The sequence below is a fragment of the Pezoporus flaviventris genome, unplaced genomic scaffold (genome assembly GCF_033815535.1).
Source record: "Pezoporus flaviventris isolate CSIRO_AGI_PZ_B2104156 unplaced genomic scaffold, CSIRO_AGI_Pfla_v1 ptg000006l, whole genome shotgun sequence".
Lineage (NCBI taxonomy): Eukaryota > Metazoa > Chordata > Aves > Psittaciformes > Psittacidae > Pezoporus > Pezoporus flaviventris.
The window spans coordinates 9,867,133-9,889,455 of NW_026892554.1; the positions used below are offsets into that span (position 1 = coordinate 9,867,133).

General features: G+C 35.4%; 1 protein-coding gene across 2 annotated transcripts in view; it reads right to left on the reverse strand.

Annotated features, from left to right (window-relative positions):
* Positions 1–22,323, reverse strand: part of EFL1 (elongation factor like GTPase 1) — a 76,597-nt gene that overhangs the window by 22,892 nt on the left and 31,382 nt on the right. For both annotated transcript variants that reach the window (XM_061446828.1, XM_061446826.1), the window contains exons 16-17: positions 3,042–3,173; positions 462–609 (exon numbers count right to left, since the gene is read on the reverse strand). In XM_061446828.1, the coding sequence (XP_061302812.1) occupies positions 462–609; positions 3,042–3,173 (280 nt within the window). The remainder of the gene's footprint in view (positions 1–461; positions 610–3,041; positions 3,174–22,323) is intronic.

Below are 22,323 nucleotides of genomic sequence, written 5' to 3' on the forward strand. Positions count from 1 at the left end.
ATGCTTGCAGGAAATACTGCTTATTAATAAGAGAACAGATTAACATTAAAAAGAAAAATCAATATGAAGAGCAAGGGAAAAGACAGTGTGTATGAGCATTCTGGTCCCGGTGCTTTCTAATTTTTGAGAGTTCATGAATCAGACATGATTCCCCTTGGTTTTAATTTTGTACAAATGGTACATTACATTCTTAATTGGACTTCTGAACCTATTGCAATTTATCAGTTCTAGAAAGTGCCCACAAGGTGTGTAAGATGTATAGAAGTGATGAGCTAGTGGCTTCTGCCCAGCTGCAAGTAATTTTATCGCTACAAAAGGTTACATTTATGGTCCAACGGTAAAACCACTGGTGGATGAAGCTTCTATTTTACTCGAATATAAATCAAAGATATGCATCTGACAAAGAAATACACCAGACACCTACTGAACTAAAAATATGTCTTCCTCCTTGCCCCTCTAACCTTTCTTTCAGGTCATCCAAGCAGCGCTGAAGATGAACTTCTCCCGCTGTCACTAGCACATGCTCTCCTGTCTCCTGGATTAAAACTTGGACACATGGATCAGCTTGGTTTAAAAGCTTCATTCCTTTGACCAGCTGAGGCATATCACCTGGCAAAATAAGGTATTATTAACAAAGGAACATTTAAGGAGCAGTACATGGAAGCAGGATAAATTGAGAAACAACAACGCTCATTTTCATGGAAGTATAAACAAAAATACATACTTCAGGAACACTTTCAGCGAAGTTTTGAGGTCTTTCTGTGGCCAATTTCTGATTACAAGTTACCAAGCGTGTTTAAGAGCAGCAACTGAGCATAAGCTATACTCATCATTTGGCACTAAGAGTTTATGTGCTGATGATAAAGCATTATACAAACATAACCACTCCATACATTTGAACTGATTGCATATTTTTGTTTTACATAGTTTTACAACAGGTTTAATATATCAAGATAGCTACCATCTTATCTTGCTTCCTTATATACAATTAGCTCCAGATACAGCTCTTAACCAGCTCAGAACCAACAAAAAATGAAGTGATTAAAAATATCAGGAATTCACTCCTCTTTTTCACAAATTATCAAGAGATATAACCTTTCTTATTTATTGCTACTGTTTAGAGTAATCTTTCAGCACATACTTGTATTTCTGTGCAATCTTTCATGGCTAAGTGTAGTAACCTGTAAATTGCTAATGCTTAAAAAGCTCCAAAGACATAAATAATAACATGTTAACTTTACTAAAATAAAAGCAAAAATGATTCCATATGGATCACTTAAAAGGCATAAGAGCAAATGTAGCACAGGAAGGGTTTAAACTATCTGGAAGCCACTGAAAAGCTTTAGTGCTTACAACCTGAAATGGGGAAAAATCAGGCATGTGAGAGGTTTTCAGTGAAACAAAACACAGCTGTCCCTAAATTGAAGGTGTTTAAAGAGTCACCTTAAAGTTAATGGAGAATGAACAACCACAGCTGAATCAAATTTGGTTAGATTACATCAAAGCTATGCATAAACACCTCATGTCAGCAGCCATTCATAATTAATATTTACTTTAAAAAAATAATTATGATTCCTTTTTCTTACTTTACATAAGGGGTAAAGAATATCCACAGGCTTTCTAGGTATGCATATTCATATTCAGAAGGAAGAGTGACACTGAACTTGTCATTCACTTGGAGACTATTGAAAGAAATATGATACTGTGTAGTTAATGCTAAACTTGTAAGAGTATAAAAGAAAAGTATCCTTGGAAAACAGACATAAAAATAAACAAGAAGTAGAAAATACCAGGGTGTTAGTTCCCATGGCCAACACAGTTGAACGCTTTCAACCCTGTCTTCTATATTTAAGCCCACTAAGAGGGATGAAAAGATTTTTTTTAATTTTTTTCCTTTTACAACTTATGGGAACCATTCAGGAAGATTTTGACATGAATGTGAAGACATGCAGTCACTTTGTAAAATATACGTAGGGAAATAATTTGTATTGATTTGAGTCACTTTTCCAAATAAGTAGATGCAGTTGTGAAGTAGGTTTGCTGTGGAAATCTGAGGCACCCATATGGCACAATGTGTTAGGGCCACCTCACTGGACAATTGATTGCCTTTAAGTTAAGGCTGCAATGGCCAAATTTTGCTTGTTTCCTGTTACTGTAAGCAGCAGCTGATTTTCAGGAAACTTTTGCAAGGGTAGCTACCTTTGAGGCTTCCATCCCTCTAACAAATTTACTTCAAACCATAGATTCAGAAGTTACCAGGGAGGACAAATAAAGCAATGGCATAAGAATGCTAAAGCTTCATTTCCTTATGGAAAAAAATTACTCAAAAATTGATCAGTAGTTCTAGAATTACATTCCTTTAACATTTTCAACTTAATGCTACACTCAGTAGAACCAGTAATTTCCAGTACTTTCAAAACTGCTTTAACAAATGCAGGATGTACAACATATGATTACACATGACAAACAGGTGCTAAGCTGTACAATCACTTTCCAAAAACATGTAATGCCAGTGTTAGAGAATTTTGTAACTGCACAGAAAGCCAGTTATTTTGGTTCTACTAACACTACAAGAGGAGATTGAAATTGGGCTTAAATCCAAATACATCCAGACATATACTACTCTCTGGTTATGGTGGGGTACCAATTAGAAGCAGCACTGCAAATCTGTACAGTGGGCTTAACGATACAACATAAAAGAATGTCTGCAGAAGGGAAAACCCAAAGATATACTCACCTTCATAGTAAAAGAATAGTGAACCTTTAGCATCACATAAGGTCTTACTTGTGGAACAGTTAAGTCTGACCATAAAGGGCACGACAAGGTCTTCTGCGTCTCCTCACCTACAGATACACAACCTAGACAGCTAGAATTCACCGGAACAATAAAGTAGCCCTCTAGGCAACACATATTTGTTTTAGACCGGGTCAGTCTCTTATTTAGTGATTAGATCATAAACTAGCCAGATGACTAAGGCTGGGAAGATGCATTGCTACCACACTGAATTTGCATTACGATCTCCATGCTCCTTTAAACTTACTTGGATGTTTTGGCTCAACAGCTACCCGCACAATCGGTGTCGCTTCAAAGTTGAGAGGTGTAAATGGTGGACAAGCTGGTGATGTTGACAGTGTTGCAGACTTTAGCACAAAATCTTGCAGGCCTCCTATTCCTAACAGGAATTGGAAAAACAAAAAAACATTGGGGAAAAAAGAAACCAGCAAAAAAATTACCCACTGTTATATTCAATGAGACTAAAGCATGATCATCAAGCTAAAAAGAAAAAAAAAAAGCTGAACTTATTCTAATTACAAAAATCAGATTCAAAAATTCCTCACTGTTCATTTAATGTATCTGTTAAAATACTTGCTCACAATCTGGGTAACGCTCACAATCTGGGTAACTCAAGTCTCTGGAGTGATATTTACTATTTAGTCTCACAGTTCCCATTGCATTCTGTCTGTAAAAGGCATGTTTACCACTCTGAACAGAAACGACATGAGGACTTTTTTTCCTTTCTATTACATCCAGTCCTTTGTACCACTTACAACTTATTTTTTCTGGTTTAAATTTAGAAAATTTAGACTGCAAGAGCTCTCCAATGGCCACCTGGTCCAACCTCCAGCCCAAAACAAGGCTAACTTCAAAGTCAGACCAAGTTGTTCAAGGCCTGGTCCAGTCTGGTTTTACAAACCTTTGATGATGGAGACTGCACAGCCTCTGTTGGCAAGCTCCTCCAGTGCTTAATTACTCTTATAGTAAAGAATGCCTTTTTTTTTCCTTTCTTTCTTCCCACCCCCGTTATGCCCATTTGGGATTCCCCTTTTCTGTAACTCGAATGCTGTAAAATTTAATTTATGACATAGTAACCTATTCATTCTAATCCTAATATATTTTATAATGCTGCCAAGTTGGAGAAAATTGAGCTTAAACTGTACTGCTAAAAAAAAAATATATTAAAAAAAAAATTAGCTATAAATCGGCAAAGTAGCTGCTGTAAAGGCATATTTAGCCTTGGCTGGCTGGCACATTAAAGACAATTTGAAATTACTGCCTTCAAATTTCTAACCAACAGGACATCATTCATAATTTAGTCAGTGCTATAAAAGCACTACCAGAAGTGTTTGAGTAATAAAGACAACAAATAAAGCTGATACTGATATATACACTCACTTTTCCCAATTCTCCTTCAGTCATAAGCAATGAGCATTGCAGGACTTCTAACAGAGTATAAATTAAATGCACATATAACAATGCGAGAAAACGGAAACCTTTAGCTCATAATCTATACCTGCTTAAAAATTAAATTCAGGATTGTACAGTGCAGTATATTTCTGCTCCTCCCTCCTCATCTCTCCTACTTGCCTAAATAGTGATAAGCAGAGAAGATCTTAACTTCAGCTCCTTATTATTACCCTAATACTTTTCCAGGTTCTTCTTTTGGCTTAGTTGCCTTTATTTGAGGCAAGAAACAAAGAGGGTCAGCTTTCACCCTATGAGATCATGAGGGAGCTTAAATTCTGAAAAGCCAGTCTGCTGCAGAGCTATCATCTGCAGAATCAGGACATTTCTGCAGCTCTGAAGGCTGAACGTCTGGCCAGAAGGATACGCCAAAACCTAAAATGTCATTATTTAAGTAAACCTGTCTTAAACTAACTGGAAGCAGAACAGCATTCAATGGCTTTAAATGCAAGACAGCAGATGCTATGAAGAAAATAAATCTGTATAAACTCTGTGTTGCACCTGACCTATGACCAGTATGTATTTCCTCTTTTTCATTTATTCAACATGTGGTTTGAATGAAAAACAAATGCTGGATCATCATCACCACCAGGGACTGAGAAAGGGATGGGCCCATTTTATTCTGATCTTCTCCAGCTGGTAAAAAGAAAATGATTTAGAGTGGGAGGTGAACAGCTTCTTTTCACAGTGTAATGTGAACCAGAGAAATCAAGTTACCAAATCTTACTTCAGACAGACTCACTCTCTTCTTTAACACATTACTGTACTCTTACTACTATAAAGAAAACCTAAAGCTTTCTGCTCTTTTGTTTCACATTTGAAGGAAAAAAAACCATGAATTATACTAGGGTCTGGCAACAATTGTATTTTATAAAAAAAAAAGTCAGTTTTCATGAAAATCTGTTAGGTTTGGAACCTGAGTGTCTGAATTGCTTAACTGCGTGAGCTGGCACAGAGCAGTGTCCAGCCCTCATGAATCTATTTCATTTACAAATTCTTAGTAATAAATGCCAGCAAAAGAAAAAAAAAAATCCATAATGATTAAAGGCTCTTGGGCACATTTTTACATAACATGATTAACAGTTACCACTAATGTATTTTCAGAATAACATTAGAAAAAGACATAACATAACTAATTCCAAAGTACCACGAGATGTCAATGAAAGAATTCATAAATCTCAAACTTACTTATTGTTCATCCCACTGAAATTTACACATACTACTTGAGATCACAACTCTTAAATGTGTATTAATATGTTAATTATGTGAATGGATTTAGAAAAAACACTCCAAAATTACGCTTATAAATATGCCTCTCATTTTAAGATCTGTGTCCTCATTTCAGCTGGGACAGAGTTAATTTTCTTCCTAGTGGCTAGTACTGTTAGTGCAACTGGTTTTGTCCTGTTCGGCCCTTGAAGACAGATATTACTGTAACACACACATTTTACTTCATATTTCTTTTTATAGTACAATAATTTTCAAAAAGAAAGGACCCAAGGTAAGAAAAAACTGTTTAAGCAATGGAGACAAAATACTGCTGTTTTGTATTAAGTTAGCTTAAAGACTGAAATACTAAAAAGCCTTGTAAGTATGTTTGAGATGTACAATAGTGACCTCTCAAAGAATTCCTAATCGACCAAGTATGCAGTCTCTCACACAAATCAACATGCACACTGGTAGGCAGTTTGTAGTACATTGCTTTTATTTATTCATTTATTTTAAGAGAAGCCAGAGTTAGAAGTGTCTATAAGAATTTTCAAGCATGAGTATTAACTTTATCAGGAAACTGCTCTTTTTTATTAACTCTGCCTGTGGTGTGCCACCTGATTTCTGTACAGAATAATAGATGCTGAATTATGACTGTTTGGGGAGTGTATAAACTTCAGATACATGAGTTTATTAAAAACCCCTCATGAGAAATATCACATACTTTGGTACATGTGTAACTACTTCTAACATTGTACATGGTAGCAAAGCCTTTTCTTCACAGTCAGGAATCAAATCACCTTTTCAGATTTTATAATGTCAGGCAAAGAGCCGTATCTACTAGACAGTTACTACTATAAGTGTATTTTTCTCTTGTGCATAGTCCTGTTGAGATTAAGGGGATTATAGTGTAGAGAACTACAAAGCAAGCTACCCACGCTGAAAAGTCAAGTCTACCAAGGAATACCATCTGAGATGTGATAGTAACTATGAGACTAGATTATTTTTTCTTGAATTCATTACCTAAATGCTTTGCTCCTACTGCAGAGTAATACTTTTGTTATGAACTATGTTATGAACACTCCTGTGTATTACTGGTCAATAAATAAATACGGTGACTGAATTCAACTGGACTTGAATAATAACAGGCACAGGAAAATACCACTCTCCAGGGCTCTGTCTGCATGCCAAAGACTTCACTGAAAGAAAGGCAATTTTACGAAGTTTAACACTCAGATGAAAACACCCAGAGTAGCATTAGTTCTACAAACTTGATGCCACCTATAAAAGAAAGAGGCAAGACTCCAAATATGATGTGGAGATTTAATTTTAAAAAGTTTACAAATTATCTCTCTTGTCCTAAAGAACCTAATCCTACATGTAAGTATCAAACTGATTTTTGCTCGCATATACTAAGAGTATTTGCATAAATATAACTAGCTGCTTTTTACATAGACTATGTTCAGATTACTCTGACAAATCATTCACAATAACCAGCAATAAATCTATCTAAAAGTATTAAATGTATTATTTCAACAACCATTGTCAATCTGTAGCTTGGAAATAAGACATCCTCTTAATAGAGAAATAACTCATGAAAAGCCTGTCAGATAATATTATGAAAGACGTTCTGAGTTTGGTTGATTGTCATTTAAAAGTAGACTAAATTATGGTGTACCGCAGGGAAAATTATTACACAGATGGAGAAATGTGAGATTTACAATGGTCCTTCTTTTGAGTCCTTTCTATCACTTGCCCTACAAGATGAGAATACTAAATCAAGTATATACCTATTTGTATCACTAGTGTTTTTTACCACATGATAAAAACTAAATGGCAAAAATAGCTAAGAACACCATAAGTAAAATTTCCAAAAGGAGCAGGAGATTTAAGACAAGCCTCCATTTACTTTTCACCTCTGTGTCTTGTTGGTAACCACTACACATCAGACAATCATTTTGCTGCCTTTAAAGATAAAGTACACATTTCCAGCTGAATTCAGCTATAAAGATCTGAACACATAATAGATCAAGATATATGCAGTTAGTTTTAGCAATTAATGTTCTTTCAAGATGCAAAAAATAAAACAGACACCACCACCACGCTTAACTTTTTCAAACAGATAAGGAAATAATTTACTTTCCAGTATGAAAATCAAACGAAGAATTAAAGCTGTTTAAATTTTAACTTCTGCCACATTGTTGCTAGACTCAGCACATTAGTTCAGTGGATCTTTATCTTCTCTCACTGACTATATCACCACTTTAGAATCCATGGCTGCTCTGGAATGGAGACATGTCAAGCTTTGGACTAACACCATAAGGAACTAAGTAAAGCAAAAAGCAAGCGTTAATCTTCCCACTAAGACTCTGTCTCCACTGAAATACATCATTTCTTATCAACATTCTCTGTTTAGAAAGATTAAGGCTTTACAATATGCAAAGTTTTCTGGTTTAAACGCTCCATGCACTAAACTAATATCAGTGAAGAAAGACCATGCAAGCTCATTTGTAATTCGTGTAAAAAGAGATGTGACGTGAACTTCTGTAAATCTATAGAATCTGAACTCTTAAAATGACAATGTGCCTTTTGTTTCAAAGGGAGGCTATAAACAGACTAAGATCTCTATAATTTTCTTTGGGCAGTACTATGAATACCTTTTTTCCTTCCCCAGTGAAGGACCTTTGAAAAAAATCTTATTTTTAAAAGGTGCCTTAAAAAACACATATGAGAAAATAAATTCACAAATCTTAAAATTATGATTGGCTCCTGGATGCTTCCAGTTTCTCCTTAAATAGGCTAAATGCCAATTAAAACAGAAAGAAAAAACATATTTGCCAAATATCAAATATAAAAAATAATGAAAATAATTCCATATCAATCATCATTCTCCTTCCATCTATTCACAGAATTCTCCTTTTCTCAATATCTAGGATAAGCCTAGAAAAGAGTATACCATTAGCACAGCTACTCATTAGGGTGACTAATACTGCTTAAAAAAAAAAGTTCTTTTGCTAGGGGAAACTGGCTTTCTGGTGGGATTAAACCCTGTTACAACAGTATGCCTTTTTATTTCAGGAATCTTATAATGTTTTACAAATTACTGGGATTAAATGATGGCAACTGTAGGGATGTCGGACAAGCAGCTACTATGGCTTAAGAATGCTTTGTATTATACATTTATCGCCTCACATTTTAAGTATGTTTCTCTTGAGTCTCATGGGCAGTGCATAGAGACATCTGAGGGCAGAACTTGACCTTTCTATATTAGAAACTGTTTCTGGAAGAGAATGTAAATCAAGACACAGACCACATTCTGGTTGAGATTTCATCAACTTCTTCCATAATACACACCACATGTTAGCACAGATTGCCGGTGAGTGTCCTCATCTGTAATTGTGCACTTCCCCCTCAATTGTTCTTACTTGCTTCTGAGGCCAGTAAGATCCTTTGTATGGAAAACAGAATATTGTGAAGTATGTGCATGATTTCAGCTGTTCTTGAGACTTTCCAATCATTTAACAAGAAAAGGTTAATTAAGCATTTTCTTTTGCATTTTATTTCCTCTTTCCCTGCTTTTTTGAGCTTGGTCTCTAAAAATTATCAGAATCCAAGACTGTCAAAGCCTCTGTCCCAGTTTCTTCGTGAGTTTCAAAGGAACACTTTCTACCTAAATACGTGCTAGAGATTAACAAGCAGAAACACGAATTCAGTTCCTCAAAGGTGTTAAGTTATAGTTTTTGTTGTAAAATGTTACTTTTAAGTTCACAGCAGTTTGGGGGAAACCGAACATAACTTTCTGATCAAACTAAACTCAGCCATATAATTAATAATGTTATAACAAAATTCCCTCTCCCCAAGGGACACAATCATGCCATAAGACATTAAATGCACTAAATGACTTTTGACACAAGAAGTATCTCAATGCTTTACTACTGAATCATCAAGTACTAAAAGATGAAAAAGTGCTTGGGTACCCTGCTGAGTTCTTTTAGGAAAAAAGAATAGCAGTGCAAAGAACAATACTGTCTGCTTTTATAGAACTGCAAGGAAAGTAATAATATCATCTAGCAGCATGTTCTGCTAAAATCTCTTATTGCCAGATTATAGTTTTTAAGAGGATTGCAAGCATCTAATGAGTAGACAAGTATCATTTATCTTCTGCTGAAATTTTTTGGGGAAAAAAATGCCATATATTTGATATCTGAAGTACTCAGACTGCATGATAACATACATTTCCTAACTGTTGATTGAGTTGACAATTGTAATTATGAACTTCCCTATACTTTCATCAGACTATAAACTATAAACAATTTCAAGGAAACTATAAAAAACCCTTTACATTAAACAGTAACATCTTTAAAATGATAAAGGGAATGGACAGAGAGCTGTCTGCACTCAAGTCTTTGTGAACAATCAGACATCAAAGCTGAGTCAGGAATTTGCTTGCTAAAATATAAATTTACCTTAAAGTAAGCAGAATTAACCCAAATTCAGTTAACATTCCAAATCTGCCTTCTGGGTTTACAAATAGGTGTAGTCAAAATGAAATATTGATTTCCTTAAGTTGCTTAATGAGGCAGATAAATATAGAAGATGAAAGTATTTCGGATGTAATGATGTTTTTCTTACACTACAAAATTATTTCATTTGTCATGCCATACTAATTTTTGAAGCTGAAAACTGAAGTAAATGAAGTAAATGTTTTTTTGTGGTTAAACTTGATTTTAGCACAGAAACTTAAAAAGAAAGTTCATGCTTATATCTGTAATTCAACCCCATTCCTCTGTATTTATTCTGAAATCAGTGCACTTGTAGGAAGATAAAAAACAAACCTTTACTCCATTTTAAGTTACTTTGATCTTTTAACTGCAAAGCATTCTTGATAAAGGCAGTAAACGGTCCCTTCTGTGGTTTTATAAAAATGTTAGTAGATCTACTCAGCAGAATACATGTAATGCCTGAGTCCACACATTATAATTCCTTTTCACACGCCCCTCAACTTGACATCACCTGAAAGCAGCAAAACTGAACAACAGTAAGTATGTGGCAAGATCTTTGTACATGTGGCTACACAGACACTGGAACTCACTTCAGTTAGCCTGTACATCAAATTAATACTTCCATTACTGCATGTGGAAAGCATTTAGCACCATATAAAACTCTTCAAGGGTTTCTGAAACACAAACCAAATTTTAGATTTATAATTACTTTGAATAAATGATTTTAATTTGACCTGACAACAACACAGCTGAGTTTACTTATATTTCTTTTTTTAAATGACTACCAGAACTTCAGAGGCAGTTTAGCATGATTGTTGTCCCAAACAACTGGAATTTAGGAATAGTTGTTTCAACATATTTACTTTGATAATCTGAAAGTCCTTTGAAATGCTGATTTGTTGGGGTTTTTATTAGTAGTAGTAAACGTGCTTTTGTAAATATATTCATGAAATCACATATTGTACTGGGAAAAAAGATCAGCTGAATTCATATGGAACATCCTATGCAAAGGAAACAATTTTGCCCTACAAACCTAAAGAAAACATCTACTGATGACTTCTACTGGTTCAATGAGAAAAGTATTAGTTCTTTTGTTTGTAATTCCTATACTGAAACTCTAAGACTTCAGCTATGATCCTGACACTTGCCTTGTAGAAGATGGAAAAAGATGGGGCTACTGACCCATCACAAAGCTGTTTTGTACATACTTATAAATTGATAATAAATCTTATCCACAAAAAAAAGTCAACAAAACCCAAGAAAACATTGACGTGTTTGGTAAAATACTTTAGTTAGTCTTGATATTACTATTCAATTAAGTGTGCAAAAGGAACATATACTAAAAGACCTAAGATTCTTCACCCTCAAAATAGCAGAACAAGATAAATCTCTATGTTCCAGCAGTCCTCTAGCAAAGAGTTTATACTGCTTATATTTTTTTGGACACTAAAGAGGAGAAAAATGAAAAATATTTTAAAATAAACCTGTCTGGCTTATTAAGTATATATCAGAAAAAAGCAGAGAAATTCGATGTCTACTCTTTTGCAGGACCACCATTGATAACATCAGCTAAGCACACATGCTCAGTTCTGGAAATCTATTAAAATCGGACCCTGTTTTCTTATGTCTATAACATGAATATATTGTAGACCAGAAGTATTAATGAAAACAAGCACTTCTCACTTTACTCTCTTAAAATCTTTGTGAAACATTTCACCTACATTGAAGGAATGGAAGGGGGAGGCAGAAGCCAGAGGCTGCAAGGGAAAGCATTGAATCAAGTGTGCTCTATTAGATTGTGCATGGAAAGTGTTTAACATTAGAGGAAAAGAGATGGAGGCAAAGACTTTCTATTTAAAATGTAGTCAAGTTTAATATTAATTTTTAATTGGACACTGGGAAGACATAAAAGCACATACAATATTTTAATATTTTTTTGATATTACTTGAGGCTTGATGTGAGTGAAGATCTAAAGTTCATTAGTGGTTTTTGAGCACACAGCAAACTCAATTCCTCTATTTTCTTGACCAAATGCTTCCCACAACAGAGCAAATTAACTAATCTCAGCTAATAGATCAATAACTTGAAATGATTTCTTCATAAATCAGACTAGTTATAGCATAGTCTAACAACCAACTGACCATTAAGAGAAAATGCCATTTTGGTTTTTAATCAGTTTTAGGAATGTGAACTGAAAATTGGCAGATTTCACATATATATTGCTTTCTTAAATTGAAGATTATCAAATATAAGTAACATCTGTTACTTCCCAGAATCAATTATAAGTGGTGTTAAAATTAATGAGGCCTTCAGGCACTGATCTTGCAAGGAATTAATTTTAATCTGTAGAAGTCTTGAAGGTTTTGTCACGTTTGCCTAGAAAAAGCTACATGAACATATTGCTACAAGTCCTGCATTACATATCCTAGGTACATGGGGAATTTAGAATCTACTACCAGAAGTGCCAATTACTAAAGACAATGGTAGATAGTTTAAAAGCTCATTAAATTTTGTCCACCCTTGTGCTGATCCTAGAATGTTTAACTGTAGAATCCCAATATACTTGATTTACGTTTCATCAGTTAAAGAAAATATGAAGCCTTCATCATACAATAAACCAGGCAAAATGCAAAGTTAGACTATTCAGTTACTAGGATGTTTCAGACATCACAAGTAGAAGCAGCATACCAATTACCAAATTTGTACAATATCCTGTGGGAAATGCCCGACTGAGTCACTGACCATTTAGCCTGTTAACTTGTAAGACATGCAACCAACTAATTAAAATTCAATTTTCCAAGACCTGACCCACTGCCTAATGCTTCCCTTTAAAGGCAACCCCTGCGCCCCACATTACATTTGCCTGCAAGTGATTTCTGCTTGATTAATTTGTTGCCTTGGGAAATACGGCTTGAAACATTCCAAAGTACCATGAATAATGGATCATTTCAGCCTGCATTATGCAGAAGTTGATATTTATTTTAAATAAAATAATTTTCAAAAAGGATAAAGGATAATAAGAAGAATTTGACTTTAAGGTAAAAGAAACCTTCAAATAGTCCATTTGTAGTCAGAAACAATAACATTTTGGGGAATAATTAATCAGAAGAAAAATTCTAACAAAAGAAAGCACCTTTCCAATGCCTTGGATTAGGACTATTTGATATTAAGTGCGCACAAAGAGATGGAATGAGAGGGAATAGGGGATGTCTTAAACACATTTGTTATATCAGCAGCCTATGAAGTTAGTAATGAGTTATTTATCATACTCTCCAGTTTAATGGCAAAATACATTCCAAAATAAACAGAAAATGCATTCAAATTTAAAAGGAAAAAGCCCCAAAAAGTTACTGCCACATAAAACCCCAGGACTAGGCCATTAATACTGATCTTGGATTGAAAGGCTCCAAGATACGCTCCAAAGATATGCTCCAAACCCATCAAATACAATGTAACTAGAATAGTGACAATTTTTTAGTGAAAGGAGAGAATTCCAGAAAGTTATTTGAAAACACACACATTAATCATTGACAAAAGTACCTAAGAAATACAGAACAATAAAATTCTGGAGTAAATGTTCTGCAGGCCCTTCATTATTCTGGTTAAAACAGGGGTTTTGTCACAGCAATGTCAAAAAAAAACCCAAACAAACACAAAACAACAAAACAACAACTTATTTTTCCACAAAATTAAAACTATGCTTAAATCATGAATTTTACTTCTGGCAGTCTACAACTGTGTAAAATAAGCATAACAAAACCATGTTGATTTAAAACATAAAATGATATCTAAAAATTAAGACTGCTACCCCTTATACCCCAAGCATTTTTTCCCTAAGGAAAATAAACTGTTATTTCCCCCCTAATTTCTGATTGCTTCAGATACTGTAACATTGAGAGTTATTACTGTAATTCATAGTCCATATAACTTTGACTTCCTCAAATACTGCAACATATTAACTTTCATTAGCTCTAGGTCAAGAAGAAAATGGGGGAAAAATATACAGATCATTCCTAAGATCTGAGAATTCTTAAGACTAGTGCAGAAGACCGCATAATTGAGTTGGGCTGTAAAATGTTCCTCTATTTCAAAATGGAGAAATTAAATATAACTAATTTTAAGGCCACCTTGCAAATAAGTAACTAATAAGATTTAATTTTATTTACATCCCACCGGTTTACAGGCAATAAGAACTTCCCCAACATTGCTCTCATTGTTTGTTAAAAACAGGCATGAGCCTCATGCTGACAAAAGATACCAGGAAGGGAGCTTGGAGCTTTAACATCTCCACATCTGGAAAACCCTTAACTTCCTTTTCAACAGGGGAAACACCTATCACTGACTGCTTCGTTTGCATTAGAGCATAAAAGGAAGAGAGACCTCACCCCAAAAGACAGTCTAAGAACACTATCTCAAATGCAGCTAGGGTGATCTAGCAGCCAGTTGCCCTGCTTCTGGCTTCCCAGCACTGGCATGTGTCAAACTCTGGGTAAGCCAATTCATGACACTGAATAAACAGAGTAAAACTAATCTAATAGAAAGGCAATTTTCCCTCTCACCCAATTTTCCCTCCCTCAACTAAGAAACCATTAATACATTTGTAAGAGACACTGCTCTGAAGTGTTGTCCAAAGAAAGGGCAAATCAACATATTAATCATAATGACGCTCCTATGGCATGATGAAGCCAACCAGAAGTACAGGTTTAACAATCAACATGTTATTAAACTGGTTGAGAGACCTTTTTTCCTCTCCCACCCATGTAGAAAGTGCAGCTAACTCCTTATGGTTCTGAAACAAGTTAATTTGTCTCTATGCCACAGTGCTACCCCCTCAGAAACTAGATCAGGTGGGTTAACATTGTGCTGACTAAGCAGAGGAGCCCACGGATACAGTATCATGTATCACCCACAAGCAGCAGCAGTGACTGGGCTGCTGCTTCAAGACAAAGCAAAACCTTAAATCACAAGAAGTCAGCTGCTTTTCTGAACAAAAGAAACGTGACTGTTTGCCACTGTTATGTATCAGTTTTAAATGCTTTGGAAGACTTGAGGTAGATGAAGATGAGGGTAGATGAACCTTTTCTACTAAAAATGAAAAGCATTTCTGCTAAAAATGGCTGAATACTCAAATGACTTTTTTTGGTTGAGAAGCAATGCTTCCAACACAGTATGTCATACTTCCTGATGGGATCATGTACACAAAAGAATCTGTTAAAAACGGAGTATGATTTTAGTCTCGTTTCCAAAGAAAACACAACTCCTGTAATCACACAGTCTCCCCTCAACAACTTTTAAACATGTTGTCAACTTCCACTAAATTTACCAGTGAGAAAGAGGAGAGGGTTCAGATATAATTAAGTTTCCACAAGTTATGTAAAAATCAATGGCTAAGTACTGAAGGGAGACCAAAATTGGTGAGCTCACTGAAAAAAGGGCAGGCAAAACACGATCATTATACATCCCTCTTGGAAGCAGCTGCCTGGCGACCAGCATGCGCATCCTGGCTGGCCAACTGGGACACGCAGCTTAGAGGGAAGCTGAGGATTTTAAGGACACCAGTCCACAGGAATCCAGGCTTTGTTAGTTCTACTGCTCAGAGGACTTGATTTTTGAACATTCACAGAACAATCTTTTGTGGAAAAAAAACAAAAAATGTAACCATCAGGATTCAAAATATTTTAGGTCTCATTTTGAAAGCTTCTCAACACACAGCTCTTTGCATCAATGAACCATGCAGGCTATCTTCAGAGTTCATCACATGTGCTTTCAACTTCCTTGTCCCAAACAGCTCCAGCAGGCTGAAGAGGGGGGAATTTGTTTGAATGTCTTTGCTGATATTTAAGTGCAGCAGGTGATATAACAAGAACTACCAGCAGGTTTGCCTTTTCAGTTAGATCAACGGGCTCACAGTCATGCAACCCACAATGGGACTCAATACTTCATATTGCATAAAGCATGATTTGTGCAAATCTTAGCATATGACACTTGGAAAAGACTAAATATTTAAATGAGAATGTGTTGCTCAATATTATGTTTCAGAAATCCAATTAGTGACCAAAACAGACTTCTATCAAAGTTGGCAATGACGGTACTTTGGCCAATGAAGCTTAAAATGACAGTAACTGATAAACTGATTTATCCCCCATACATTAACTTGAACAACTGTATAATTTATAAATTCCAGTGTGCATTTTTCTATTTCCCTACCTTGTCTTGGCTCAGGTCTGCTCACATTCAAGTCAATAATAGTTTGCTTAAACCAACAGTAAATGCCTTAGAAAAATCTGCCCACTTCAAATTCATTAAGATGACAAAAATAATCTCTGTTCTGTGAGGAAAAGCTTTGACTCACATCCCTACTGGGGGTCCTGAAATTTATTGCAGTTTTCCTACTGCAATCTCACTGTCTTCACACAGACGGGCCTAAAAACAAAGATAGCAACATAAAACACTCACTATCAAATTAGATGGAATTAATATTAGGCAAAATGTCAAAAAACAGTCAAGTCAGCAGCTGTTCTGCATCTTAAGACAAAAACTCAATAGTAACAGCCCCTTAAACATTACCCTTATCTACCTGTAACTGGAATTAAACAATTCTTTATAAATAGTTTCTTGTAAATCCATATTCTGAAACACATAAGGTGTAACTATGAGTATTATCTATACTTGTTATTGTCAGTTCATACAGTTTTGACAATGGAATTAGAATAGCTACTACTACATAAGTACAAATGGACTTGAAACTCACACTGCTTGGCTTGCAGCCTCTGCAGAATAATGTTTCTAGTAAATATCAGGTTTTCCAATTATTTACTAAATGATAAACTACTTCAAACAATCTGAACTTTAGGCTTAACTATCCAGTGCTGCCCCTTTAAAACTGTTGTTTAGCAGTGCTCCACAGTTTGACATCAGTTGATACTCCTAAATATAGCTCTGCCTTAACTCCCCCCCACAGTTCACAAACCAGACAAAGCCAACTTCGTGACTCACACCCCGATACAGGCCAAACAACCCTCACAACACTTTTGCAATTTAATGAGAAGCATGAAACTTCAAAATTTGGAGAAAATATTTAGAAAATAACTCACTAAAACACAGCCTTTATTAACCTCTTGACTTTGCAACCTTCCCATTTGTTACAAAGGATTTTGATTCCCTGCAACCATGCATGTGTCCAAAATTGATTACAAACTGGTCTTCTTCACTCAAACTCCCATGCCCTCACTGAACCCCTTCTCTGCTTTTTCTGAACTCCCTGAAGAAATTTTAGTGAAAACAGAAAATGGGAGCAAAAGATGAATATATAAAGAAAAAAAGGGGTTTGTGGCTGGTTCAAATGCAGAGTAAAGTCATTTCACAACCACAGATGGTATTATTGCAAGAATGCTGTACATTACAGGCACTAGGTCTACTACACAATAAGACAAGCACTTCTTCACTTGCGGGTGCGGAAGCATGTGTCCCCTCCCTGTTACACAGGAGGCCTGGCTCAGCTTAGGAAGTGCTCCAGAAGGAAGTTAAAACACATTCAAATAGATTGCTCTCTTGGATTAGTGGTTTATATTGCATAAACAATGCCAGTTAGGAGAAGAGCTTGTGCATTTGTTAAGGTTGTGGTTAACTAAAATATTCTCATATAGTCTTACTTTATTGACATGGATAACTAAGGTAGTCAAAATTAAAAGCTGAGGTAGAGCAACAGAAGGAAAGGCAGAGATCCAAAGAGAAAACAGGAGGCTGACACTAAAATTTGGGGTGGGGAGCTTAGTGGAAGAAGGGTAGGTTTCAGAGCCATATTAACACTCCAAAGACAGCTGAGGGAGGTCCAGCCTAATTTCTACAGCCTGGTTATTACTCTGTGTAGAAGGCAATTCGTGTAGCTATGAAACATTCATAGGAGAATTTTCTGGAAACATTCAGAGGAGAATTTTCCCATCTCTTTGTCATATAAAACAGTAGCTTGTCTCAGGACAAATGAAGTACCAAAGAATAAAAAGGAAGCTGAACAGTATGTTTTCATGACATTGTCTTTACTTTACATCGCGTCTGAAATCAGTAGAGTATTTCCAAGCTGAGCTAATAAGTAGGCACCACATTGATTGCAGATTTTTGGCTTTCAGAATACTCTGTGAGATTAATTTGGATTCAAAACATTTGTAGATTTTCTGCATGAAGAAATGCACATTAAAAACCATAATCCAAAGTTTTCACTACACTGACAGTACTGTGAATCCATGTGAGATCTTAACCAAAAATTGAAATAGCTACACATCTTTGTACTGTATAAAAAATGGTGCCCTCAGGCTTCAGTTAAACGGGAATAAGAAAACAGTTTAAAGGATAAAACAAGTTACCTCACTCCTATTCCCATTTCTTGTAAAAAAAAAAAAATATGGAAAATTACATGACAACTCTTTAACTACTCTGTCAAGGAATCCTCATGAATACCATAATTCAGATGCTCTGAATATTGAAATAATGTAATATTCAACCAAAAATTTAATTCTTATCAGCTGTGTGTATATCATGAGAAACTGAAACTCAATGAAAACCAAAGCCATCATTTTTCACTTTAGGATTGTTTTGCTCACAGGATATTGGTTTAAATATAAAGATGGGGAAAAAGCCTTATTCAATCAAAGCCATGTAAAGGAGCTTCAATTTTGCAATAACCTTCCAAAAGGGATTATACAGAAATAGAGAACATTTCAAATTCCAAAGAAATATAAAAAACACACATACAGAGAATAACTTCCTGAAGTACTAAAGCTGAAAAAGGTAATACTTCAGAGAAATTACCCAGAAATCAAGAACTATGCAAAAATAGCAACAAAATCAATTTAACCAACAAACCCTAGACTGCCTAGAAAAGCTTTTATCCATCACTCATTCAGTGCCTCCTACTGGGCACAGAGAGGATAAAGTTTTGAGACAACTAAACTGTAATTTCTAGGTCCAAATTTCTTCTCCACCCCCTAAGTTACAGATGGTATATTTCAGCACTGATAAATATCAGAAACAAAAATACTTTGTCACACTAATAACATCATCTAGACAGGTAGTTTGCGTTATTTAAGGATGTGTTAGGAAAAGCACACTGTCCTGACTGAGACAACAAAAGGATAAAGAAACAGCACTGCATACATGAAAACCTATGTTAGGAACAGAGATGCATGCAAAATATATTCCTAAGACACAGAAAACAAAGATTACCCAAACAAATACTGTCATGATTTAATGTCAATTTTTACACACTTCAGTGCAATTCCCCACTTAAGTAAAAGTCTAGCCTAAATGATACTTATGAGACAATATTCCAGTTACATTTTTATTCAGTTACCTGCCCTGAATTATACTATGTCTTGATACTATGAGAAATACCTACAATTTACAACTACCTTGTAGAACATGAATTTTCTACCTTTGCAATGAAGCAGAAAAATTGAATTCATCTGATATAAATTGAACTTTACCCTGGCCAGAAGAGCTAAAGGAGTAGCCAGATGATTAAAAGTACACACTTCTTTTCAAAAAGCATAGAATCACAAAATGAAATGTCACTAATTCAAGTATGGCGTCACAGTAGCCTGAGAGATGTATTTTCCATAAAAACCACTGCAAAACTTAAAATCCTTTAAGAATAAAACTTCTTTTCTGCATTGCTAATTGCACACATTCTTAAAGAGATTTGATTTATGGTGTCTTTTTTTACATCTGAATTGCTATACATGAATTTACATGTATTAAGGCATGTATTTTCAAACCCATTTGTGCTTAAAGTGATTATTTCGTACCTGCTCCTGTAATGACAATGCATGCTCCCAGCTTGCATTTAAAAAAAAACATGGCCATATTAAACAAAGGAAATGTTCCTTTCTGAAAAGTTTTTAAAAGTTTGATTTCTATAGCAAACTACTTCTGCAAAGGGAATTCTCCAGTGTGTTTCATTCTGAAGTAAGAAAACAAGCCTAATACTATTTTGTAGAGAGAGAGAAAAGGTTTAATTATACAAGCTAAATACAGATCCTTGTTAAATCAGGTAATTTACACCTGTGTTGAAAACTGAACCTTAAACACTAATTCCTCAAATTAGGCATGCTTGCTGAATCTCTCAACCATTTACTCCAGCACCCCAGTGTCCAAGTTCATCCTTGAACTGATGTTTCGCTCTTCTTTGTACAATATTTCATAGCAGCACTAACAGGGAGGATATTCTTAGAAATGGAATTCATAGAATCATAGAATTCTGAAAACTTTGAGTACAGAACTGACTTACTTTGGTTCATCTACCATAGAACTTCATTTAGTGATGGACACCAAAGTGCCTTCAGAGATTTTCAACCAACCAAGGCAAGTTAGATGGTTCCCATTAGAACCACATCATATAAAAGGGAGCACATGGCTGTACTACAAACTGCCACCTACTAAACAATGTTCTACTTTTAAGGAGGAAACTGATTTAAAGAAAAATATTTTAAAAATCACAGAAAACAGCATGCCCCAAGTAATGGGGGCAGGGGGTCGGGGGGGGGGGGGGCAGTCTTCAGGCTCTTCAAATGAAAATGTGAGGTAATTTCCCCAAATCACCATTGATGTATCAGAGTATGCTGGAAAAAATCCCAAACACAACATTACAGATGTGAGCTCAGCCAATCATCTCAAAACTTCACCATAATACTTCTACTACCATTCTACATCAGTGATACTAACTACTTTAACACTCCTTTTACAGTATTGGAAAAAAGAACTTCATAAGCCAAGTAATAAATATGGTTGGTTATGTACGTAACTGTTTTCCCTTTATTTACACATGGATATTTTCAGTTTCATAGAGGCAGAGACTAAAAATAATACATTGATCCTGACTAAAGAAAGTCACTGGGAAATCCTGGGGGAAATCCCTATCTCATTTTAAAGAGACTTGAAAAGTCCCACCCAACTAAGTACTCACACAGATGATTTGGAAATTTTAGAGGTAAGCCAGCTAGTATCTGGGACCTAAACCCACAAACAGTTAGCTACTGAAAGGCTGAGTAACACCTGCCCAGAGGCAATGACTACATAAGTCAATTCTCCACACTTGTACAATGAAAAGGAATCAATCTCCTTTATCATTTGCCTTGAATTCTGATCAATGTATAGTAGTGTAATAATAGGCATCTAATAAATATGAAGTCCCAAGGCCAAGAAATAACTTGTTTCTGAAGCAAACAAAGGAATGACAGAGACAACTACCTCCACCTCAAACCCTCTTTCCAGGCTCTTTCTAGATCTTTTCTATTAAGTAGCTGCAGAGCATGTGCCTGCTGCTGTGCTGTGAGTTTCTGCAAGCAGCAATGGTATGAAATTGTCTTGATTCTTGTTAGCCCCACTGCTGCCCACAGGCATATAAGCAGCAACAATGAACACTGACAAGTTCAGGCAGTTTTCCTTCTGGTGCTATTCGGGAAACCTCAAGCATCAGCAAGCATCTGTCTGCATACAAACCCCAAAGAACCAGGAGATTATTTAGAAATGTAGTTTTTTCTTGCATGACAACTCAGATTTTACAGATTATAATACCTAAAAGTTGTTTTAAAACTGATACAGAATGTTTCATTGCATTCTCTCCTTTTCTCAAAAACTTTTTTACATTGTAACCCAGCAGTGGTCAAGAGCAAACTCGGGAGGCATTTTCAGCTAGAATAATGTATTATGACTTTAGCTTCAGTAATATTATAAGGTTTAATTTTTAAATAATAAAAACCCCCTTCTATTCCAGTGGCAAGACTAAACACATTTTTAAGATCTCATAATGAACTCTTGAAAATTAGAGCAAAGAACATTCCAGAAGCACTAGAGAATTTAGAAGTGGTTTTCTTCAGAAAGAATTACTACACTTAAGATTTCCTTTTATAGCCTTAAGACGCTACAGTCAGAAAAATAGAAAAAAAATATAGCTACTCAGATAGCAATTTAAATTCTTCAATACAAATTAAAAAAGTACCCAATCTAAAAAGACTTTATAAGGAAACTATTAGCCATTTGAAGTATTCTCCCCCCCTCCCCCCCCCAAGAAAAAAAACATAGCTGGGTTAACAATGTCCATGCTCTACCTGTGACCTAGGATATGTTATATTTTTTCCTCTCCAGTGATATGTTGGTATTTATTTGAAAACAAAGTGACAAATCACTTATTTCTTTTGCAATAAAGTTTCTCAAGTCAAATCCCCTGAAATGGAATCACAAATAAAACTGCAGAAATGGTAAGGCAAAAAGGGTAAAGGAAACTTATCAGATTAACAGCAGAATACACTTCTAATTTCATTCAATACTTGTTCATTAGCTGTGCATCATGTTATGTTACATTGCTCAATAAGCAA